Source organism: Tenrec ecaudatus, chromosome 9 (assembly GCF_050624435.1).
Source record: "Tenrec ecaudatus isolate mTenEca1 chromosome 9, mTenEca1.hap1, whole genome shotgun sequence".
NCBI lineage: Eukaryota > Metazoa > Chordata > Mammalia > Afrosoricida > Tenrecidae > Tenrec > Tenrec ecaudatus.
In genome coordinates this window covers 13,192,015-13,209,444 of record NC_134538.1, presented here as the reverse complement: position 1 = coordinate 13,209,444, position 17,430 = coordinate 13,192,015, and the positions used below count along the sequence as shown (strand labels likewise).

The 17,430-nt window shown below is 52.8% G+C and overlaps 1 protein-coding gene and 1 long non-coding RNA gene across 4 annotated transcripts in view; one reads left to right on the top strand and one right to left on the bottom strand.

The window, feature by feature from the left end:
• Positions 1–1,057: 1,057 nt before the first annotated feature.
• NR2F2 (nuclear receptor subfamily 2 group F member 2) lies at positions 1,058–12,734 on the bottom strand. Of its 2 annotated transcripts, none has more exons than XM_075557887.1 (3): positions 12,422–12,734; positions 4,125–4,652; positions 1,058–1,348 (listed from the first exon to the last, which is right to left on the bottom strand). In XM_075557887.1, the coding sequence occupies exons 1-3, from the start codon at positions 12,462–12,464 to the stop codon at positions 1,074–1,076; spliced, it is 846 nt and encodes a 281-aa protein (XP_075414002.1). In that variant the 5' UTR covers positions 12,465–12,734; the 3' UTR covers positions 1,058–1,073. The 2 variants fall into 2 exon arrangements, with proteins under 2 accessions (XP_075414002.1, XP_075414001.1); XM_075557886.1 differs by lacking the exon at positions 12,422–12,734 and adding an exon at positions 6,155–8,100.
• LOC142456697 (uncharacterized) overlaps positions 11,394–17,430 on the top strand; it is a 53,801-nt gene continuing 47,764 nt past the window's right edge. The window contains exon 1 of one of the 2 annotated variants that reach the window (XR_012786087.1): positions 11,394–11,555. This is a non-coding gene — a long non-coding RNA (uncharacterized LOC142456697). Of the gene's footprint in view, positions 11,804–17,430 lie in introns of both variants that reach the window. The other variant, XR_012786086.1, reaches the window with a different exon arrangement.

The window sequence follows — 17,430 nt, the reverse complement described above, 5'->3', positions numbered from 1 at the left end:
TTGCACTTAAAAAAAAAACCTTCAGTTTTTTTAAAAACACAAACTGTAAACTCTAAGATACTGAATCAATCACGTTACCTATAAGTGCCAACAGTGTTATTTTGTCATGCTGATTTCAATGGTATTTTTTAAAAAGGGAAAATATCAACAATTATAATACAAAGGGTTTGCAAATATACAAACAGATATAGGATTTTCATAACAATTCAAGAACTAAGCGGGACCCAATTCAAATTACAAAAGTTCACTTTTTATTCAAAACCTCAGCATGTGTCTTGGACACATTCCTTGGCTGCCAATAAATTCCACAGTTCATTCTCTTTCTTAAAATATTTTTAAAAAGCTAGGTTTGTTGTCATGTCTTTTGGGGGGAGGGGCTGGGCAGGGGAAGTTAAGTGGTGCATGTGTTTCCTCCAGTTGTCTAATTAGAGTGCTCAACTTCACCTAGAATTTTTTGGTCACCACTTGTAAGTGCGTTTCCATCGTCTTTGAGTTGCCTTTTAAAGTTTTATCTCTTCCTATGATATTTTCGTGGACTCAGTTTTAATTCTTGCAGAACATATATTTTAAGGATACACAGTTTTAAAGAAGCCAAGATTATATCAAAACTTATTATAGAACCACAGAATAAACTGGTTTGGAACCAGAAAAGTACAAAAAAAAAAAAAAAAGAACAGCTAGCAGTACATAGACACAGGACAATTAATAATTTGGGGAAAGAAAAACTTACTTTCTCCATTCTGCTAATTTTCTCCCAATCTCCTTAAATGCACTTTTAGCAATATTTTTTTTCAAAAAATTACCAAAAAAAGAAAAAGACTAATTTCCTTTTTATACAAACATGATAAGTAGCAAGTTGTTCTGACCAACACAGGAGTTTTTTTTAATGCATTCTGTAAAAGTTCATTCGACAGTCTTTTTTTTAAATTCACAGTCCATTAAATTCTTCCCCTCTCTTCTTTTAGCAAACTCGTAACATCCTTTTATATCCTTTCTTAACAGAAGGAACTTAAGCAAACAAACCAGTCTTTGCCTTCTCTTTCTCTTTCACTCCCCCTTCTTATTTTATTTATTTATTGAATCGCCATATAAGGCCAGTTAAAACTGCTGCCGGACAGTAACATATCCCGGATGAGAGTTTCTATGGGGGTTTTACCTACCAAACGGACGAAAAACAATTGCTCTATGACTGAGGAGGAGACCGTGCGGAGGGAAGGGAGGCGAAGCAAAAGCTTTCCAAATCGCGTTGGCTGGTTGGGGTACTGGCTCCTAACGTATTCTTCCAAAGCACACTGGGACTTTTCCTGCAAGCTTTCCACATGGGCTACATCAGAGAGACCACAGGCATCTGGAAGAATTAAAAAGAAGAGGAAGAAGAAGAAGAAGAAGACGAATTCAGTCATCAGATTAAGAGGTTTGAAATGGGTCACATGAGGTGTGTGCACGGTGCTCTGCCACACTCCAGCCGGAGTTCCAGCAAATGCCTACATTCTAGAGACTTGGGGGTGGGGTTGGGGGGTGAAAAGAAAGAGCTGGAGATGGTCCTAGGGTATTTATTTCCAAATAAAACAGCTCAGGCCCTATAGGCTTTCCCTCCCCTGTCCTCAGGCTAGGTCATGAGAGGCCCAAGCAAAAGTGCATTGGGTGAATCTGGCCCCAGTCAGTAAACAGATAGACAAACAGACAAAACCCAAACTGCCAGAGCTCCTCCCCCCACTCCTCTGTAAATAATAGTTTGGCTTATAATTATATAGTGGGGAGGGGGGAGGGAGTTAAAAACCTGGCCCAGCCCCGGAGTAATGGCGTCCAAGACCCAGCCTCAGATTCTCCCCAAAGAGGGGGGACTCATTTTTCTCCAGTCTTTGAAACTGATTTAAGTGGCCCTTTAAAACTGATCTTGTCAGTTTAGCCTATTGAAGGGCAGCCATGCAAACTGTGATCTCTCTGTTCATTTGAGCTGTTTCTGTTCCCCCCTTTTCTTCTCTCTCGCTTTTTCTCCCAACCACCCCTTCATTTTTTTTTAAGACCTGGCCCCTCTAAGAAGCACCCCTCCCTGTTATCTCCAGGAAAACACTTTTCTTTTTCTGATAGGTGAAAATACAGTAAGTGCCTTTGAAATGAGGTTTCTCTGGGAAGGCGGTGCAGGTTGTGACCTGACCTTTTGGGCTCCCCAGACAAGACTGGGACTAACACATGCATATTGTGAATCATTCAAACAGAGAGTTGAAAACAGCCACTGCCACCACCTCCACTACAAGGACCCAGAGACATATGCAAGGCCCTCCATGGGGATCTAGGGCTTGGCATGTCTGTGGCATGCATTAGGTGTCTTTGGTCAGGAATTCCCAAACAGTTTGCATAAAACTCCTTTCCTGGGTTTGGGTACTGTGTCTCCCCCCTACACCCCAATCAGATAGCAGTAACCTTTATCTTCCTTGAGAAATGTTTTCATTCCGGACACAGACCTCTAAGTTTTGCAAATGGTAATAAATTTATCTGTTCAGACAGTATCAGGCATTTCTTTCCTTGAAAGACCAAGAGTGTAGGGCTAACAATGATACCAAGAAATACACACCCACCAACCCACGTGGGAAGAGAAGGCAAGGCTACATGTCAGGTTGGGAAATTGGCACAGGTTGGCTGTAGGGTAGGGGAGTATTCTGCCTATACGTTTACATCAGGCAAATGTCCTGCAGATGACAGGCCCCCAAGGGGGGGAAATCCAGGCCCAAGTTGCTGCCTACAGATTTTCTGCCCAAGCATTACCCTCTAATTGATTACCTTAGGACTTTCAAAGGCAGAATTTGGAGTGGCTCTGGTTAGTAATTTTAGATTTAAAAAGCAGTAATGGATAAAAGACAGCTAGTTGTGCCCTGAAAACCTGGAAGAGATTCAGCTAATGACTTGTTTTTTTTTTCCAGCTTCCTTGAAACAATAAGGAGGAGGCTGTGAACCCCCTTTTTGTTTCCAACGTAAATGATCCATCTCTCCTAGTTTCCTGATTACAGCTTTAAAAACTTCAGTGGGTGACTGGGTTCCACACCCTGCCAATAGATGTCCAAACGTTTGCCATTCTAAATCGGCAACCCCTCTTTGATAAAAGTGATCAGCTGACAGTTCAGGGGAAGACTGTGATGGGGTGATTTCCATGCACTGGGGCTGCGCTGAACTCAGCCAGGAGAATCAGGTGTGGCCTAAAGTTGGGAAGCCAGACACCTCCAAAACTCATTTGGACTCAAAAGTTAATTAATATCAGCTGCCTTATGCACACAGGCCAAACTACATGCAGACTAATTGGATTTCATAATGGCAATCAATGATGGTTTATAACTCGGGCAACCTTTACATCCAGCCCGAGTTGTCATATGCTTTGGGATGTATGAAAAATGCCTTAAGTGTTTGCCTGGGCAGGAGAAGCCAGGGGCCAGAATCTTCAACCCCTTGTAGCCATTCTAAGAGTGACAATGCCTTCCGCTCCTCTTGTCCCTTAGAGACATCCCCTGCCACTCTCTGGACAGTCAGCGCTATTTGAATAAGACTAGGACTTTAAAACGGCTTGCCTCCTCTTGGATTTGTCTGAAGCTCCAGCTCCTACTGAGTTAACAGGCATTCTTTCCCCCTGCAGGGACAAACTTTCTCCTGCAGGGAGGATGCCAGGGCTGCTTCAGTGCCCAGCAGCTTCTCCTGGAGGGCTGGCCAGGGTGTCAGTAAGAGCCAGGGACAGAGGAGATTCCCCAGACTGAGCTGGTCTAGAAGAATTGGGCAAAGGGCGGGAGGGAGTCAGGAGACTGCAACCCACTCTTGCCATTGTAAGAGGAGCAGAGGCCCAACAGGCATTACTCTGGCCCATTTTGGGGCAAGTCTGTGTCTGAGGTGCCCTCTCCGCATGCAGACCAGCCTCCCCCAACCCTCTTCCCAGGACAGGCCTAGTGGGGCCCAGCAGTTGTACAGAATGCCCACCCCAAATTGCTCTCAACAGTTGAAACTTACAAGGGGGGAGTTTGGACTTGCTTTGGATACTCCCACATTCTCTGGGTCCTAAGTCAGGACTAGGAGCCTTGGACAGGTGGACCAGGGTTTGACCTCTGGCTCTCAAAGCAGGAGCAGCCAGGGCTCCTTCCTACCTGAGGTGAACAGGACTATGGCCTTGAGGCAGCTGTACTCAGCGGAATCGACGTGCAGCGCCTTGAGCTTCTCCACTTGCTCTTGGAAGATGCGTATGTGGTCCATAAAGGCGACCACCCGGTCGGCGGACATGGGTGAGGCGTGCAGGCCGGCGGCGGCCAGGAGTGGGGCGACATGGAGGGGCATGGAGCACTGTGCCGCGTTCAGCACAAACAGCTCGCTCCAGGTGAGGCGAAGCAGGGCCACCTGGTCGGTGATCTGCAGGTCAGGGAAAAAGGGGATGTTCCGGGCCCACTCGACGGCGCTGAAGAGCATCCGAGCGGCCAGTTCGCAAATGTTCTCGATGCCCATAATGTTGTTGGGCTGCATGCACTGGCTGCCGAAGCGCGATGTGGGATAGGGCTCGGCGCGTAGCAGCAGGGAAATATATCCGGACAGGTACGAGTGGCAGTTGAGGGGATCCCCGTTGGTCAGCGCAAACTGCCCGTGGGTCGGCTGGGTGGGCGGCATCCTGCCCCTCTGCACCGCTGTGGGGAGGAAAGGAGAGACCCTACAATTAATGACTGATTCCACTCCCCAGTTCCCCCGGTGGAGGTCTGCCCCCACTGGACCCCACCTGCCTCTGACGCCACACGGTGCCAGGGCCTGGCCTGCCTACCCGCTCACCAGAGAGCCAGGGCCACAGCCTGGGGAGTCAAAGTCGCCTGCTCCACTTTGCTCCCACTGCTAGCTGCTAGCTACCCGGGCCGGCTCTGAAGGCCAGAGCTACACTTTTGCCTCCAAGGACCGCTCTAGGCTGGGTCGCTTCAGACCTGGAGTTGGCCACTTTGTCTCGGGTGGGGAGGGGGGGCGGGTCCCCGACGCTGTGAGCGGGATGTGTCATTCTGGGGCATTTTTCTCCTTCGCTACTAAATAGCTGATATTTCTTATTGATTGGAGGAGAGGCGGCGGGAGGGGCGAGGCTGGGGGTTGGTTGAGACGCTTTTGCAAAACACAGGAGGCTTCACCTCGGACAGCCCTTGGCTCCGCCGCACCGCACTCCCACAAGCTGCCCAGCCCCGGGGCCAGCAAGCCAGTGGGCCAGCCGCGCCGGCCTCGATCTGGCGTCTCCCTCCCCGCTGCGCTCGGAGAAAGCGGGATCAGGGGGAGAGAGAGGCCAGCCCCGGCGAGGGGAAGGCGCCCGAGAGGCCCGGCCAGCTGAGCTGGGCCACGGCCCCGGGAGGGCCAGCACGCCCGGATTCCGGCGGCTCTCTGACGCCGGAGCCGGCGAGGACACACAAAGAAAGCCAGCCCGGGGCTCCCTCGCCCCGGCCCGGAGCTCGCGCGCGGCGCCCAGCGCGCCATTGGCGGAGCCCGGCTCGCGGCGCTCGGCGAAGGTTCATTACAAAGACCCAACTCGCAAGGAGCGAACGCCACGCCGCCAGCCGCCCCTCGCGCACCCGGTCCCGACTCGCGGTGGCCTCCCCTGCCTTTCAAAAGTGAAAGGAAGCCAGCACCCAGAGGCAGGGTTTTCCGGCCGAATGTCCAGCCCTGGCGGCAGCGTGCACACGGCGAAGTGCTTAACGGTGCCATTTGTAATTCGAACCTCCTGTACAAAAGTACAATCTCAGGGTGGATGCTTTCGGATGGGGGGGGGCTGGGAGAAGGGGGGGAACATATGTTGGACATGCAGGGAAAACAAGCCTGGAGCTGGGACGATCGAGGCAGGGGGAGGTAAACCAGGCATAAAACACAACCCCCCCCACCCACCCCCACCCCACCACCGCATCCCTCGCGGAAAGACGAACGCTCAGAAGCAGGGCAAGAGAAGGCAAACCGCCCTGAGAAAGAGGAGGAGGAGGAGGAGGAAGAGAGGCACCAGCCAGTTCCAAAGCATGCAGACTCAGGGCTCTGGGTTCCTTCCAGCGCAGAGTCCGCTTCTAGTGGACCCCCCTGGGGACTGCACGGCGCAGGGGTCCTGCTTCCTCACCCAACGCCCCCAGGGCCCCGGGACCCCAGGCGAGGGGGGTAAGAAAGGAGAGGCCGATACCTTCCCGTCTCATGCCCACTTTGAGGCACTTTTTGAGGCGGCAGTACTGGCACTGGTTGCGGTGGTGCTGGTCGATGGGACAGTTCCGGTTGGCGCGGCACGTGTAACTCAGGTTCCTCCGCACGCTGCGCTTGAAGAAGCTCTTGCAGCCCTCGCACGTGAACTGGCCGTAGTGCTTGCCGCTCGACTTGTCTCCGCACACCACGCACTCGATGTGCTGCTGCTGCTGCTGCTTGTCGCCGCCCGGGCCACCAGGGCCGCCCTGGCCACCCGCCGCCGTCTGGGCCGGAGTGCTGGCCGGGCCCCCTTGGCCGGGCGTCTGTGGTGTGTGGGGGGCGCCAGGCGGTGGGCCGGGCACTGGCGGCGCCTGCGAGGCCTGGCTGCCCTGGGAACCGGGCACCTCGTCCTGGGGGTCGCGCCACGTGCTGACTACCATTGCCATATCTATGGGGGCCGCGTCCGGACTTCCTGCTCCCCTGGCTGCGGGCGGCGGCGGGGCGGCGGCGGCTCCCGGGTCTCGGGCTCCGGCGCGCCGCCTTTTGTGTGTGAGAGGGTGCGAGAGGGCGCGGGAGGACGCCCCGGGTGGCTCAGGGGCTGGTTGGTTGAGGTTGGTGAGTTTTTCCTTTTTTGTTTTTGCTTTTGCAAAGTTTTGTCGGTTGCTTGTCTGGCCCGGTGTGTTTGTTTTGTTTGTTTCCCTCGGCTCAGCTTGGTTGCTTTCAGGGGGCTTTCCGCCGGGAGGGGTGGGGAAGGAGACCCGCGAGAGCGAGTGGGATCAGCGTGTGGAGAGAGAGAGAGAGAGAGAGAGAGAGAGAGAGAGAGAGAGAGAGAGAGAGAGAGAGAGCGAGAGAGAGCTGCAAGTCGATTGTCTGGCTTCAAGACAGAAGTAGGAGGCCAAAAAAAAAAATTATCTCCAAAGCTCTGGGTCTCACTCTCCCTCCCTCTCTCGCTCACTCTCTCGCTCTGAAAGCCGCTGTACAGCCCAGGAGTTCGGGGAGGAGGAAAAGAGGGAGGAAGAAGAAGAGGCGGAGGAGGAGGAGGAGGAGGAGGAGGAGAAGGAGGAGGAGGAGGAGGAGGAGGTGAGGAGACTGTCCGGGGGCCAAGTCCAGGGCAGCCCACAGTCAGCCATTCAGGAAAGCCATCGAAATCAGGAGGTCTAGGAGCTCGGAGGCGACGGGCGCGGGCGCGCCCAGGGAGCCGGGCAGGCCGGGGCGGAGGCCGGCGGCCCGCGGAGTGGCGGAGCGCTGCCCGGGTCCAGGGAAATCAGCATGAAAGTGGTCCGTGTTGGGCGCTGCGCGGCGTCGTTCCGGCGCTGGGCCGCCGCCGCCGCCGCCGCCTGCCCCGGGCGTCCGGAGCGCGCCCCGCTCGCTCGCTCCGGCCGCTGCCGCCCGCTTGAGCCGGGTGGAGGCCCCTCGCCGCTCCCTGCGGGCCGCCCGGGCTGCTGCCGCCACCAGAGCCGCCGCCGCCGCTGCCGCCGCCGAAGCCTCCGGGTCGGGCCCGGAGCCGCCGCGTCTAGCGCCGCCGCCGCCGCTGAAGCCGCTGCTGCCGCTGTTGCCGCCGCCGGAGCCGCTGCTGCTGCTGCTGCCGCCGCCGCCTCACACACATAGGGAAAGAGTCAACTCGCCGGCGGCGGGGGAGAAATGATAAAAGAGAGAGAGGAAGGGCAGATCACCACCTAGAAGCACATTCTTGGTGCGCAGAGGGGGGAGAAAAAGACGGAGAGAAAGAATGAAAGAGGGGGGAAAAGGCAGCACGGCACCCGGAGGAAGGAGGCAACTCGGGGAGAGGAGGAGGAGGAGAAGAAAACACACACGCGCGCACGCACACACACACCGCGGAGAGAAAAGAACAGAGAATCAAAGTGATCAAATATGCTAAAAAGGGGGGCGCGGGAGGGAATGCGATTTATAGGCGCCGGGGCTGGCAGAAGTGGCTTCTCCGCGATCAGCTCACTGAGCTCTCTATATAGTGAACTTTGACACGACTGCTGCAACTTAGCGCACGTTGCCATGGTGACGGCGCGCCTTATAAGGCAGCCGCCGGGGTTGGCCTGGCCAGGCGCGCGCGCACCGCCCCCTCGCCGTCATTGGCCGGAGCGCGGCGGCCCCGCCATGGCGGCCGCGGGTGCAGCCCGGTCCTAGCGCGAGCATCGTCGCGACAGCCGCGCGAGGCGCGCGGGGGGCGGGGAGGGGGCGGCGGCGGCGGCGGCGGCCGCCGAGCGGGGGATGGGCCCGCGCCGGCCGGGCGGCTCGACTCCCGCTCTGCCCGCACCCAGCACCCGGGGTTTCCGCCCCGGCGGAGAGACCAGAGCGGCGCGCACACGCAACGCCTCTTAAAGGCTCCACTGGAAGCGAGGCATGGAACCCAGGACTTCGCCCCTGGAAACTTGGCGACGCCGTGTAATTCGCCGCGCGCGCGCGCACCACCCGGGACTTTCGGCGCATCCTTGGGACCGCAGGGCCAGAGTGAAAAAGTCCCCCTGTTTCTTAGCTGAGGGACAAGGAACAGGGGTCGGAAGCTTCCAAGAACTCATCGCTCAGGCATTTTACAAACGAAAATTTTTGGCCAAATCCGGGTGATGGAAGATCCTTCTCTTAATCAACTCTGTTCCTTTGCTCTGTTTAATGCCTTTTATTTTTAAAATTTATTTGATGGGGCGGTGGGGGGGGGATCCGATCGGTATCTGTCTTTTCCTTGAAGCTGTAACATTTCACAGGTATGTGGCGTGACATTTTAATAGCTCAAATAAAGCATCTCAGATGCGGAGAAGCAGACGTAGATTTCATTTCATTGTCATGACGCAATTAAAATAAATTTCCCTCCACTTCACCCTCTCTCGTTTGTTCTAGCTAATTCGAAAGCCAGCGTCCTGCCACACACCAAGTCGTGATGAGAGGAAATGAAAGATCATCCTGCTCAGCTGATGGACAGGCGGAGGCAGCCACCGGTCTCCCCTGTACACACCCTCTGTACACACATGTAAGCGCACATGCATCAGATGCACATTTATCAATGTACACAAAGACTTCAGCGACTCTGCTCCAAAGTCGTGAAACCGTTGAGTTGGAAGTTCATTGTTCTCAAAGTTCCTTTTAAACATTCCAAGAGTCATTGAAACCTATAGATTCTGTTCCAAATGGCAGTACAAGTCACAAGTACACACAAAGTCCAAATCCACCTCCAGAGAGTCACAACAATCAGAGCAACTGCAGAACCCACGCCATTGTGCTCAACGTGCTCAAAAAGGTGAGCGGGCTGTCTTTGAGTTTCAGGGTAGTTGGTTTTAAACGCCAAACTTCCAGAGTTGCTCCCACAAGATGCTATATTCCAGCCTTTCCCTATTGTGGTTACCAATTCATGGATTACGATGATCCCATATTCATAAAGGAAAATTCTGTCTTCATCGTGTATGCTTGATAGCAAGGAAAATTGTAAATTGCTAATCCAACTAGTTTTACGAACAATTAAAATATTTTACACCAAAGGACACTGAGCCACAGGAGGTGGGGGTGGGGACAAATAAAATATTAACAACTGTAAAATCATTCTTGGGTAGCTAAAAAATGAGATGAAATTTTAAAAAATACATACAACTGGCACAGGTCCATTGAACTGTGCGGTCACACACTGGCAGAACATTAAGTATGAATTGAGCAGAGATGTGGACAGAGATGGGCTAGGGAGTTTTTTGTTTGTTTTTGTTTTTTAGAGAAGGGAATATCTTCTTTAAGCGTAACTCCTGAAACCTTGCTAGTTAGCCCTTTGCCCTTTCTCCTCAAAATCGCATAGCATATTTCCCTAAAACTGCAGGTGCTGAGATTATTGGAAAGATGTAAAACAAAGCAAAAAACCCTACGGTGCTGAAATGATCATAAACCTGGTGTGGAATGAGATTACCACATAGCAGCATCAGGTAGGGAATTTCAAGTTGATGAGAGACACAATGTAAGTTTCTCTGAGAGAGAAGGATGACAAAGAAATTATTTCAGAGGGGAACTGTCACCCAGCCCAACATTTGTGACTGGAGGAATTGCCTAATGTCATAAATGAGTATTTTAGGGCTACACTCTTAGCAGAGATGTAGTGGGTCTGGTGTTGAGATGGAAAATCTAATGGGCTTTCCCATCTCAATTTTAATAGATGAAAATCATTGATTATAGGGATATCGTACGTAATCTCCTTTACTGACTGCAGATATCAATGGCGAGACCACCTTTGACAAGGCACAACATTGAAGAGGAGAACACTTTCATAGCCCAGTTAGAGAGGGTTGTTTTTTAAATTTGAAGTATGACATGATAGCCTTAGATTGAAAATGCACAATTCCCTCATCATCTCATACAGGGCTGGAGTCTGCTGGACATAGGATTACAGAACTGCCACGAAGTGGGATATCTTGCTTAGTATTTTAGGCTTCATTCAGTTATGGGATGCTGTTAAAAAGTACAAGAAATCAATGCATGGACGGTAGCTAGTTTTATTGCAAAGAAGAGAGGATTGCAGACCGAAAGGAAAAAGGAAGGGAAAGTATTTTAAATGTCTTCATCAGTGATGCTCATTTGCCTTGAGCAAAGCAACTCCAAGACTAAAGCATAAATATCAATATGTTGGTACTATTAAAAAAGAAACCCAGCCCAGTCTTTTATTGATGATGCAAACGTATTTTAATGAGAGCTTCGATTTGGCTGGAGAAAGTTGGTAAAACATTTGTTTGTCTGAAAAAAAATAGACAACACACCAAAAAATAAAACAGAAAAATTAACCGTAACCCAACAACCCAGGAATATGATTTTCTTGTAGCAAGTGGCTTGATGGGCTGTAATACTTGGCAGATTAAATCACAATATGAATACAGACCCCAGCAAACGCCCAGTTTAACTCTGAATTCAGTAGAAACCAGTTCCTTCCACCAGGATTCATTGAATTCCTCCTTTCCCTCAATCTAGTCGGTGTGTGTTTTTCTCTTCCACAACACTGGAGCTCTATGAATAGGGAAAGGGGCTTCCATTGTGTCCCTCTGAACTTCCAAGTCAATGCAATTTTTAACCACTGGCTTGTGGTACTTTGAAAATCACCAGGGGCTGTCAGAGTTGGGTTCTCTGAAAAATTTACAGTGCTAAATCAGAGCATATGCTGGGAGGGGGAAAAAATTGCTTAAGATTGGAGCAAATACAGTATCTGTCTGCCCCCTAGTGTAAGAGTCCTCGCTGCCTAAAATTCAACTTTAAAAGAAACGGAACTCTTAAAGGGAAACGACTTGGGGCTCATGTAGGCATAGGAGAATGAAACTTCAGTATATTTTATTCTGAATAATTCTTCAGGATTTAAAATTAATTGGCTCCGGTTTGGTTGGGCCAGATTGAGAACTCGCCACCTCTGCAGTCCCCGAGTCACTGGCTAAGAGGTGATTTTTTTTTTTTTTTTGCACTGGGTTTATGTGCGTCCCCCTCACCCCCTCCTCTCTTTTTCTTTCTCTCTGTCTCTGTCCCCTCTCTCGTTGGCTTTTTAAACATGGGAAACCGGTCCTTGAACGTTCCCGACAGAGCGCAGAATTGCTTCTATCGTAAGTCAGCCCGGCGCGGTTGCAATAGACAGCAAAAAGGTAAACGTTTTCCTGAAAACCGCACGCCAGCTCCACCGCCCCGCCCGATGGTGAGTACCCTTCTCGTCGCGATTCTCCTCCTAGCTTAACCAAGAGCTCGCCTCTGGGAGCCAGCCGAGCCGGGGCCGCGGACGCCGGGCAGGGCTGCTCGCCCTCCCTGCCGGCCTGCCTGTCAGTTGCACAAGGTTGCAAAATGAAGCCTAGAGGCGCATCTAACCGTAAATTCTGATCCTTCGTGCGAGCCTCGAGATCTTTTTCTAAAACCCAGTGTCTGTTAGGAAAGCCGCGCTTATATGACTGCTTTTTAGTTTATCGGAGGCAATGAGTTGGAGGCGAGATAGGACCAGGGGATGGGAGGCACCACGGTGGTCTGGTCTTTACCTTTGATTTAATCATACTTTGCCAGCTTCGCGCTTGTATTTTCCCTCGCTCCCCCTCCACCCCCTTTCCTACCACACATATGTAATAAAATATGGCAATGCATTGAATTGACTCTCCCCCCCTCCCCCAAACTCTTTCAACCACCGTGCTAGGCATTTCATATACGTTAGCAAACCGATGTTTTCAAAGCCCCAAATCATCCCCCACCCCACACAGCACAAGGAGAAAAGTGAGAAAGGAGAGAGAGAGAGAGAAAGAGAGAAAAAAAATACTGTAAGTAAACATACCAAAACCATATTTGCCTTGTTCAAGGTCCCAAACGGCTTGCATCTTCCTTCTAAACTGGAATAACTCTCCTTTAGTTTGGCGGGTGAAATAAACGCTGTGTTGGCCCCCTGAAAAGATGTGTCTTTGATAATTAAAGAGACTCTCCTCCTCGGTGTTTATCTAAGCGATTGTGCAAACTGATAAAAAAAAGTAGGCACTAGCCTGCAGGGAAAAAGACGAAAGGTGAAGCAAGCGATCTTCCACCTCCAGGAAGTGCTTCCCTGCGTATTAGGCGCTCTCCGCCTTGGGAAACCCTGCACACTAACTTTAGAGAGACAAGGTTTCAGAGAGCTTTGTACATAGCTGCTGAGGAATGCAAGCCTCGCCTTTAAGAAAAAAAACCCAAACCGTAGGTAGGAGATGTCTGGAGTGATCCCTGTCTCTCATCTCATTCCTTAGAAGGAAGAGTGCGTTGTTACACCTTGTTTGGGGCTGGAAAGACGAGACTTTAAAAACACCCATCCAATTGAAAAAATCTCCCAACTTAATGAGTTTAGGGAGGCTAGAGCAAACGGCTCAGCCTCAGCAGAAAACTGCCAACAACCATAGGCGAGATTGCATAGCTAGACGACCCAAGGCACAGCCAAATTCCACTGTTTGGGGTCGAGAGCGATGGAGGCTAATCCTGAAGCAAGTTCTGAGGGGGGGGGGGGTTGGGGAAAAAAAGCACAAAAACCCAGAGGTGGGAGAGAAAGGGGGGGGGGAGCAGCAGGCTTGAAGACTGGCAGACTAACTAACTCCCTTCGCCTGGGATCAGAGATAGACCTTGAAACAGGAGGGCAACATTTTCCCTAGGAAGCTCTTCGAATCCTTATTTTCTACTTTTAACTCAAATGCCCCTAAGTGATTCCCCCCCACTCCCTTGCGAATCCCTGCTTCCCTTCCGGTCCCCATTCTAGAACTTTCCAGAATAAGAAACCTATTTCTTTTGGAGGGAGGGGTTCCCCATTTCATGAATGCAAATATAATGAATGTTCTACCCCTCCCATCTCCTGCAACACCCCCCCCCCCAGATTGAAATTAGGATGTAGGAATACAGTGACTATAGAAAATTGAGAATAAACTATGTTGCCTCTTGCAGTTTAATGCAGTTTTAACTAATGGCTTTTTTTGTTGTTTTGTTTTATTTTAAGAGAAGAATAATGGTGAAACACGGATCTTTTATTTTAGGAAACAGTTATGGTAAGATGTATGTCAGACTTGACAAATGGAACTAACGCTCTTCGGCTGCTTCTTGTCCGTGTCTTAAACAGGAATTAAGTTAAACACAGTGCTGAATGTTAATTACATGTTTACTGGCTAATGAAAATTACAAATGGTTTTGCCACCTCAAACAATGATGAAAACTCTGAAGACACTGTAATTATATACTTTGAGGGAAATAACTCAGAATATTGATCATAAGAAGTGTAAATCTTTTTTTAACTATTCATTAATACCATAAATATGGGCTACAGAAGTTTTTCCTTGTGGTTTGTCTCATCAGTTATACAGTGGATGAATGGTGAGGCTCCTCCCTGGGCAGCGGTGAACTCATTCTCTTAGTAGAAGGAGGCCACTTGTGTAACTCCGCGGTGCTCCCCTCCCTTTCGCCTCCGCCCTCTTTAACCTCTCTAGAAGGTCCAGCGATAGTTGAACAGGGGGGGGGGGGCTGAACTTAGGGCAGGTGAAGGCGATCACAGTGCGGCCTCTCCCCTGCCCACCTTTGGCCTTCCCTCTCCTGGTCTTCGTCCTCCCTACCTAGAGCAGGTCACTGGAATAAACGCCTGCCTGCCGCATTCACGCCGCCTGCCACAGCTCCCACATCGCGCTTCTAATGAAGGACCCACCAGTTAGACTGGCAACATACCACCAGCCCCGCCAGGGCAACCCCCAGCTACTTTTGCTCCCTCCAGCAGGGGTGGTTAAGGCAGTTCTTTGCAAAAGCAATAGGGAAGAGAGTAGGGGTGTGGGTGGTTTTAGGGTAAGGTGAGTTAGGCAGTGAAATCAGAACTGGGGGCCCGGGTTTTGGAGTACAGATTGCCCCCACCCCCTGCTTTCTTTCTTCTACTTTGGCAGACTTGTAGCTCTGGCAGCCACTTGCGATCTGGGGTGGGGGTGGGGGGTCAAAGGTGAGGGCTGCACTAACCCTAAAAGCCTGAGTTGGCCGGACCAGAAGGCCCAGCGGGCAGGAGTTTGTCAGCAGTAGTGCCTTGCGCCTCGCTTCGGAGAGACCAGCCTATGAAACCCGCACGCTGGGGCACTGCACTGAGAGCGGGTTTTAAGTGCAATATTGAGCATTTTTTAAAAAGTGCCCTAGGCTTGAGGGACTGGAGTCCTCTTTTCCCCTGAGAATTCCCAAGGCGCTGGGCTTTGTCTTAGAAGGAATGGAGTTACTCAATGGTGTGAAAGGGACAGAGAGGGTCGCTTCAAATCGATTTTACTTGTCCTTTCTGTCTTTTCGGATCAACGCCCTTCAATGGGCACAGAGGTGTTCTTTCAACCAAAAACTTGTGCTACATTTTCTGCCTGTATTGGTGCTAAATACAATAAGCACCGGGCAGATTTTTTTCCTTCCCTCTCCAAAGCAAGAAAGCACCCTAATTAAATTGTTTTATATGGACAGTCAAGACGGACCAATTAAGTATGCATTAGTATAAAGATATAGTCTGCAGTTAAGGCGGTGGAGAAAATCCTGTGTGGGACAAAGGAGAGGGCGCGAACATTGGGGAGGGGCGCGCGGACGCCGAGAGGTCGCTCACCTTCCTCGTTGGGCCCCTGGGGAATCGTAGCGGCCATCTAACAGGTGGGCCACAGTGTTGCTGTCTTTCAGGCCTGCGCCTCTGGCCCAACCGTGCCGGAGCCGGAGAACCTGGCATCCCTCATGGCCTCTAACTCAGAGGACCTCATGGTCTTAGGTGGCGGGTCCCAGAGGGGGCAGCGAGAGTGGGCTTGACCCTTGAGGGTCGTCCCCACTGCCGACCTGGTATCCCTGGTCCAGGGCACAGCCCCGAGCAGAGGAAGGAGCGCGTGCCCCAGCGAAGCAGGGAGGGCCGGCCCCGGGCGCTGTCCAGGCCGCCGCTGCAGCCCCCTGGGCGGCGGCGGAGACCGGAGCCCGCGACCCCGGCACGTCATCTCCCAGCTGAGCGCGCGCTCTTGCCCGCTGCCCTGGAAAGGAGAGCTTCTCCAGGAGTCAAGTTCCCATCCGACAGTAGCTCAGGCCCGGCTTCGCCTCCTCTCGCCCTCCGAGGTGCGTGGAGGTGGGGACGGGTGGGGAGCACGTCGCCCGCGAGGAGAGGACCCCCGCAGCTGGGGGCTTGGGCCGCTGGGGGTCGCGGGGCAGCGCTGGTCCCAGGGCGCGGGGCCGAGGGCAGCCCGCCACTGCGGCTTCGAAGGGCGTCCCGGGCGCCCTGGGAGGGAGGGAGAGAAGGAGAGTGGCTGCAGGTCAAAATAAAAAGGTTGAAAAGCCAATTTCCCCGGCGCGCTCTCGTCCCCCTTTGCCGGTCGCCGAGGCCGTAAATCAGCGGGCCCGCCGGTCGCAAGGGCGGGAGGGGCCCCGGGTGGGCGCGAGCGACCCCGCCCGGACTGCGCGCACCTCCCGGGGGGCTCCCCCGAATCGATCCGAAGCCGAGCCGAGGATGTCACAGCACTAAATATTTACTGATCACACACAACTAGCTGGGACTTGAACGATTTTCCTCTGTGCCGAGAGCGCAGAGAGAAGGGTAAATCATTTTATTAGTGTGGATAAAGCCCAGAGCACACTCCGGGCTGGAGTGTTTTAAGATGTGTCTTCAACGGGATGAAAAGAGTTAGGGAAATCGATACGGAGTGATTAGGAGCCCCCGGGGTGACGAAGGGGACCAGGGCTTTCTGGGATTTGGCAAGGCGAAGAAGGGGGCGGGGAGGTGCCATCCTCGAGGGGGCCATTCCGGCCACCGCCTGGACGCTCCAGGCGCAGGCCTCGGTCCCTCCTTCCCCGACGGGCGGCGCAAGGGCGCAGTCCCGGGCCCGGAACCCCGGGGCGCAGCTGTGCCCAGCGGGCACCGGGTGCGGGCTTGCGCGGGCCGCCGCGAGCCAGAGGGCTTGGGAGCCCCAGGCTTCAGGCAGCGAGCGACAGTGGCCAGAGTTAGCCAGCGGGTCTGGAGGGGATCGCAGGTGCGGCGAGGTGACTCCCGCAGGTCCCCTACAGTGCGGGCGGCGGTGACTCCTCTGGGTCTCACCAGCCAGCCTTCTAGGGTAAAGGTGTGGCCCAAACAGGTTGCATTTCTCCTGTGATCTCGGGAACCCCCTTCCCCAGCTTTCTCCTAGGTAACTCACTGTCCCTGCTCTTGTAATCTCCCAACGGGGATTCCACGCCTGCCCTAGCGCTGCCTTTCGCTCCCACCCACCTGGGCTGGAGGGCAGCAGACGGGTGGCGGAAAAACACTGGGCCCGCCGCGGGGCAGAGCCCCCGGATTCCAGCGTCAAGGCTCCAGGGCAGGTGGGAGGCAGTCAGGGGTCGAGAAGGCAGGCAGGGGCAGCATGACAGGACCCCCCACCCTACCCCCCTCCACTTCCCGGAAGCTCCAGGACCCGTCCTTCTTTCAAGGTCAGAAAATCAGCCTGGGGCGGGGGAGGCGATCAGGCCACACCCCAGCGAGCAAAGCCTGTCTGTGCCCCCCCTCCCCCCGCCCCCGCAGACAGGGTGCAGGAACCTGAAATAACGAAAGGCTTGCAAAGGTTCAAAAGACTATTAGGGACTATTAGGGGGAGTTTGCTGGGAGAGGAGAGAGAGAGAGACAGAGAGAGAGAGAAAGAGAGAGAGAGAGAGAGAGAGAGAGAGAGAGAGAGAGAGAGAGAGAGAGAGAGAGAGAGAGAGAGAGAGAGAGAGAGAGAGAGAGAGAGAGAGAGAGAGAGAGAGACAGAAATAAGCGTTCACAAACTCAAGCAGAAAAGTCCTGGCGTGAAAATGCCTTTTCCGTGCTCCAAGTGCAGTTGTGACCAGACC

Bases quoted from the DNA above. Each gene is read 5' to 3' on its own strand.
- NR2F2 (XM_075557886.1), bottom strand. From the start codon at position 6,596: ATGGCAATGGTAGTCAGCACGTGGCGCGACCCCCAGGACGAGGTGCCC. The intron at 4,653-6,154 runs GTATCGGCCTCT...TCCTCCCCACAG, and splicing joins AGTGGGCATGAGACGGGAAG to CGGTGCAGAGGGGCAGGATG. The intron at 1,349-4,124 runs GTAGGAAGGAGC...TAATTCTTCCAG, and splicing joins CATAGTCCTGTTCACCTCAG to ATGCCTGTGGTCTCTCTGAT.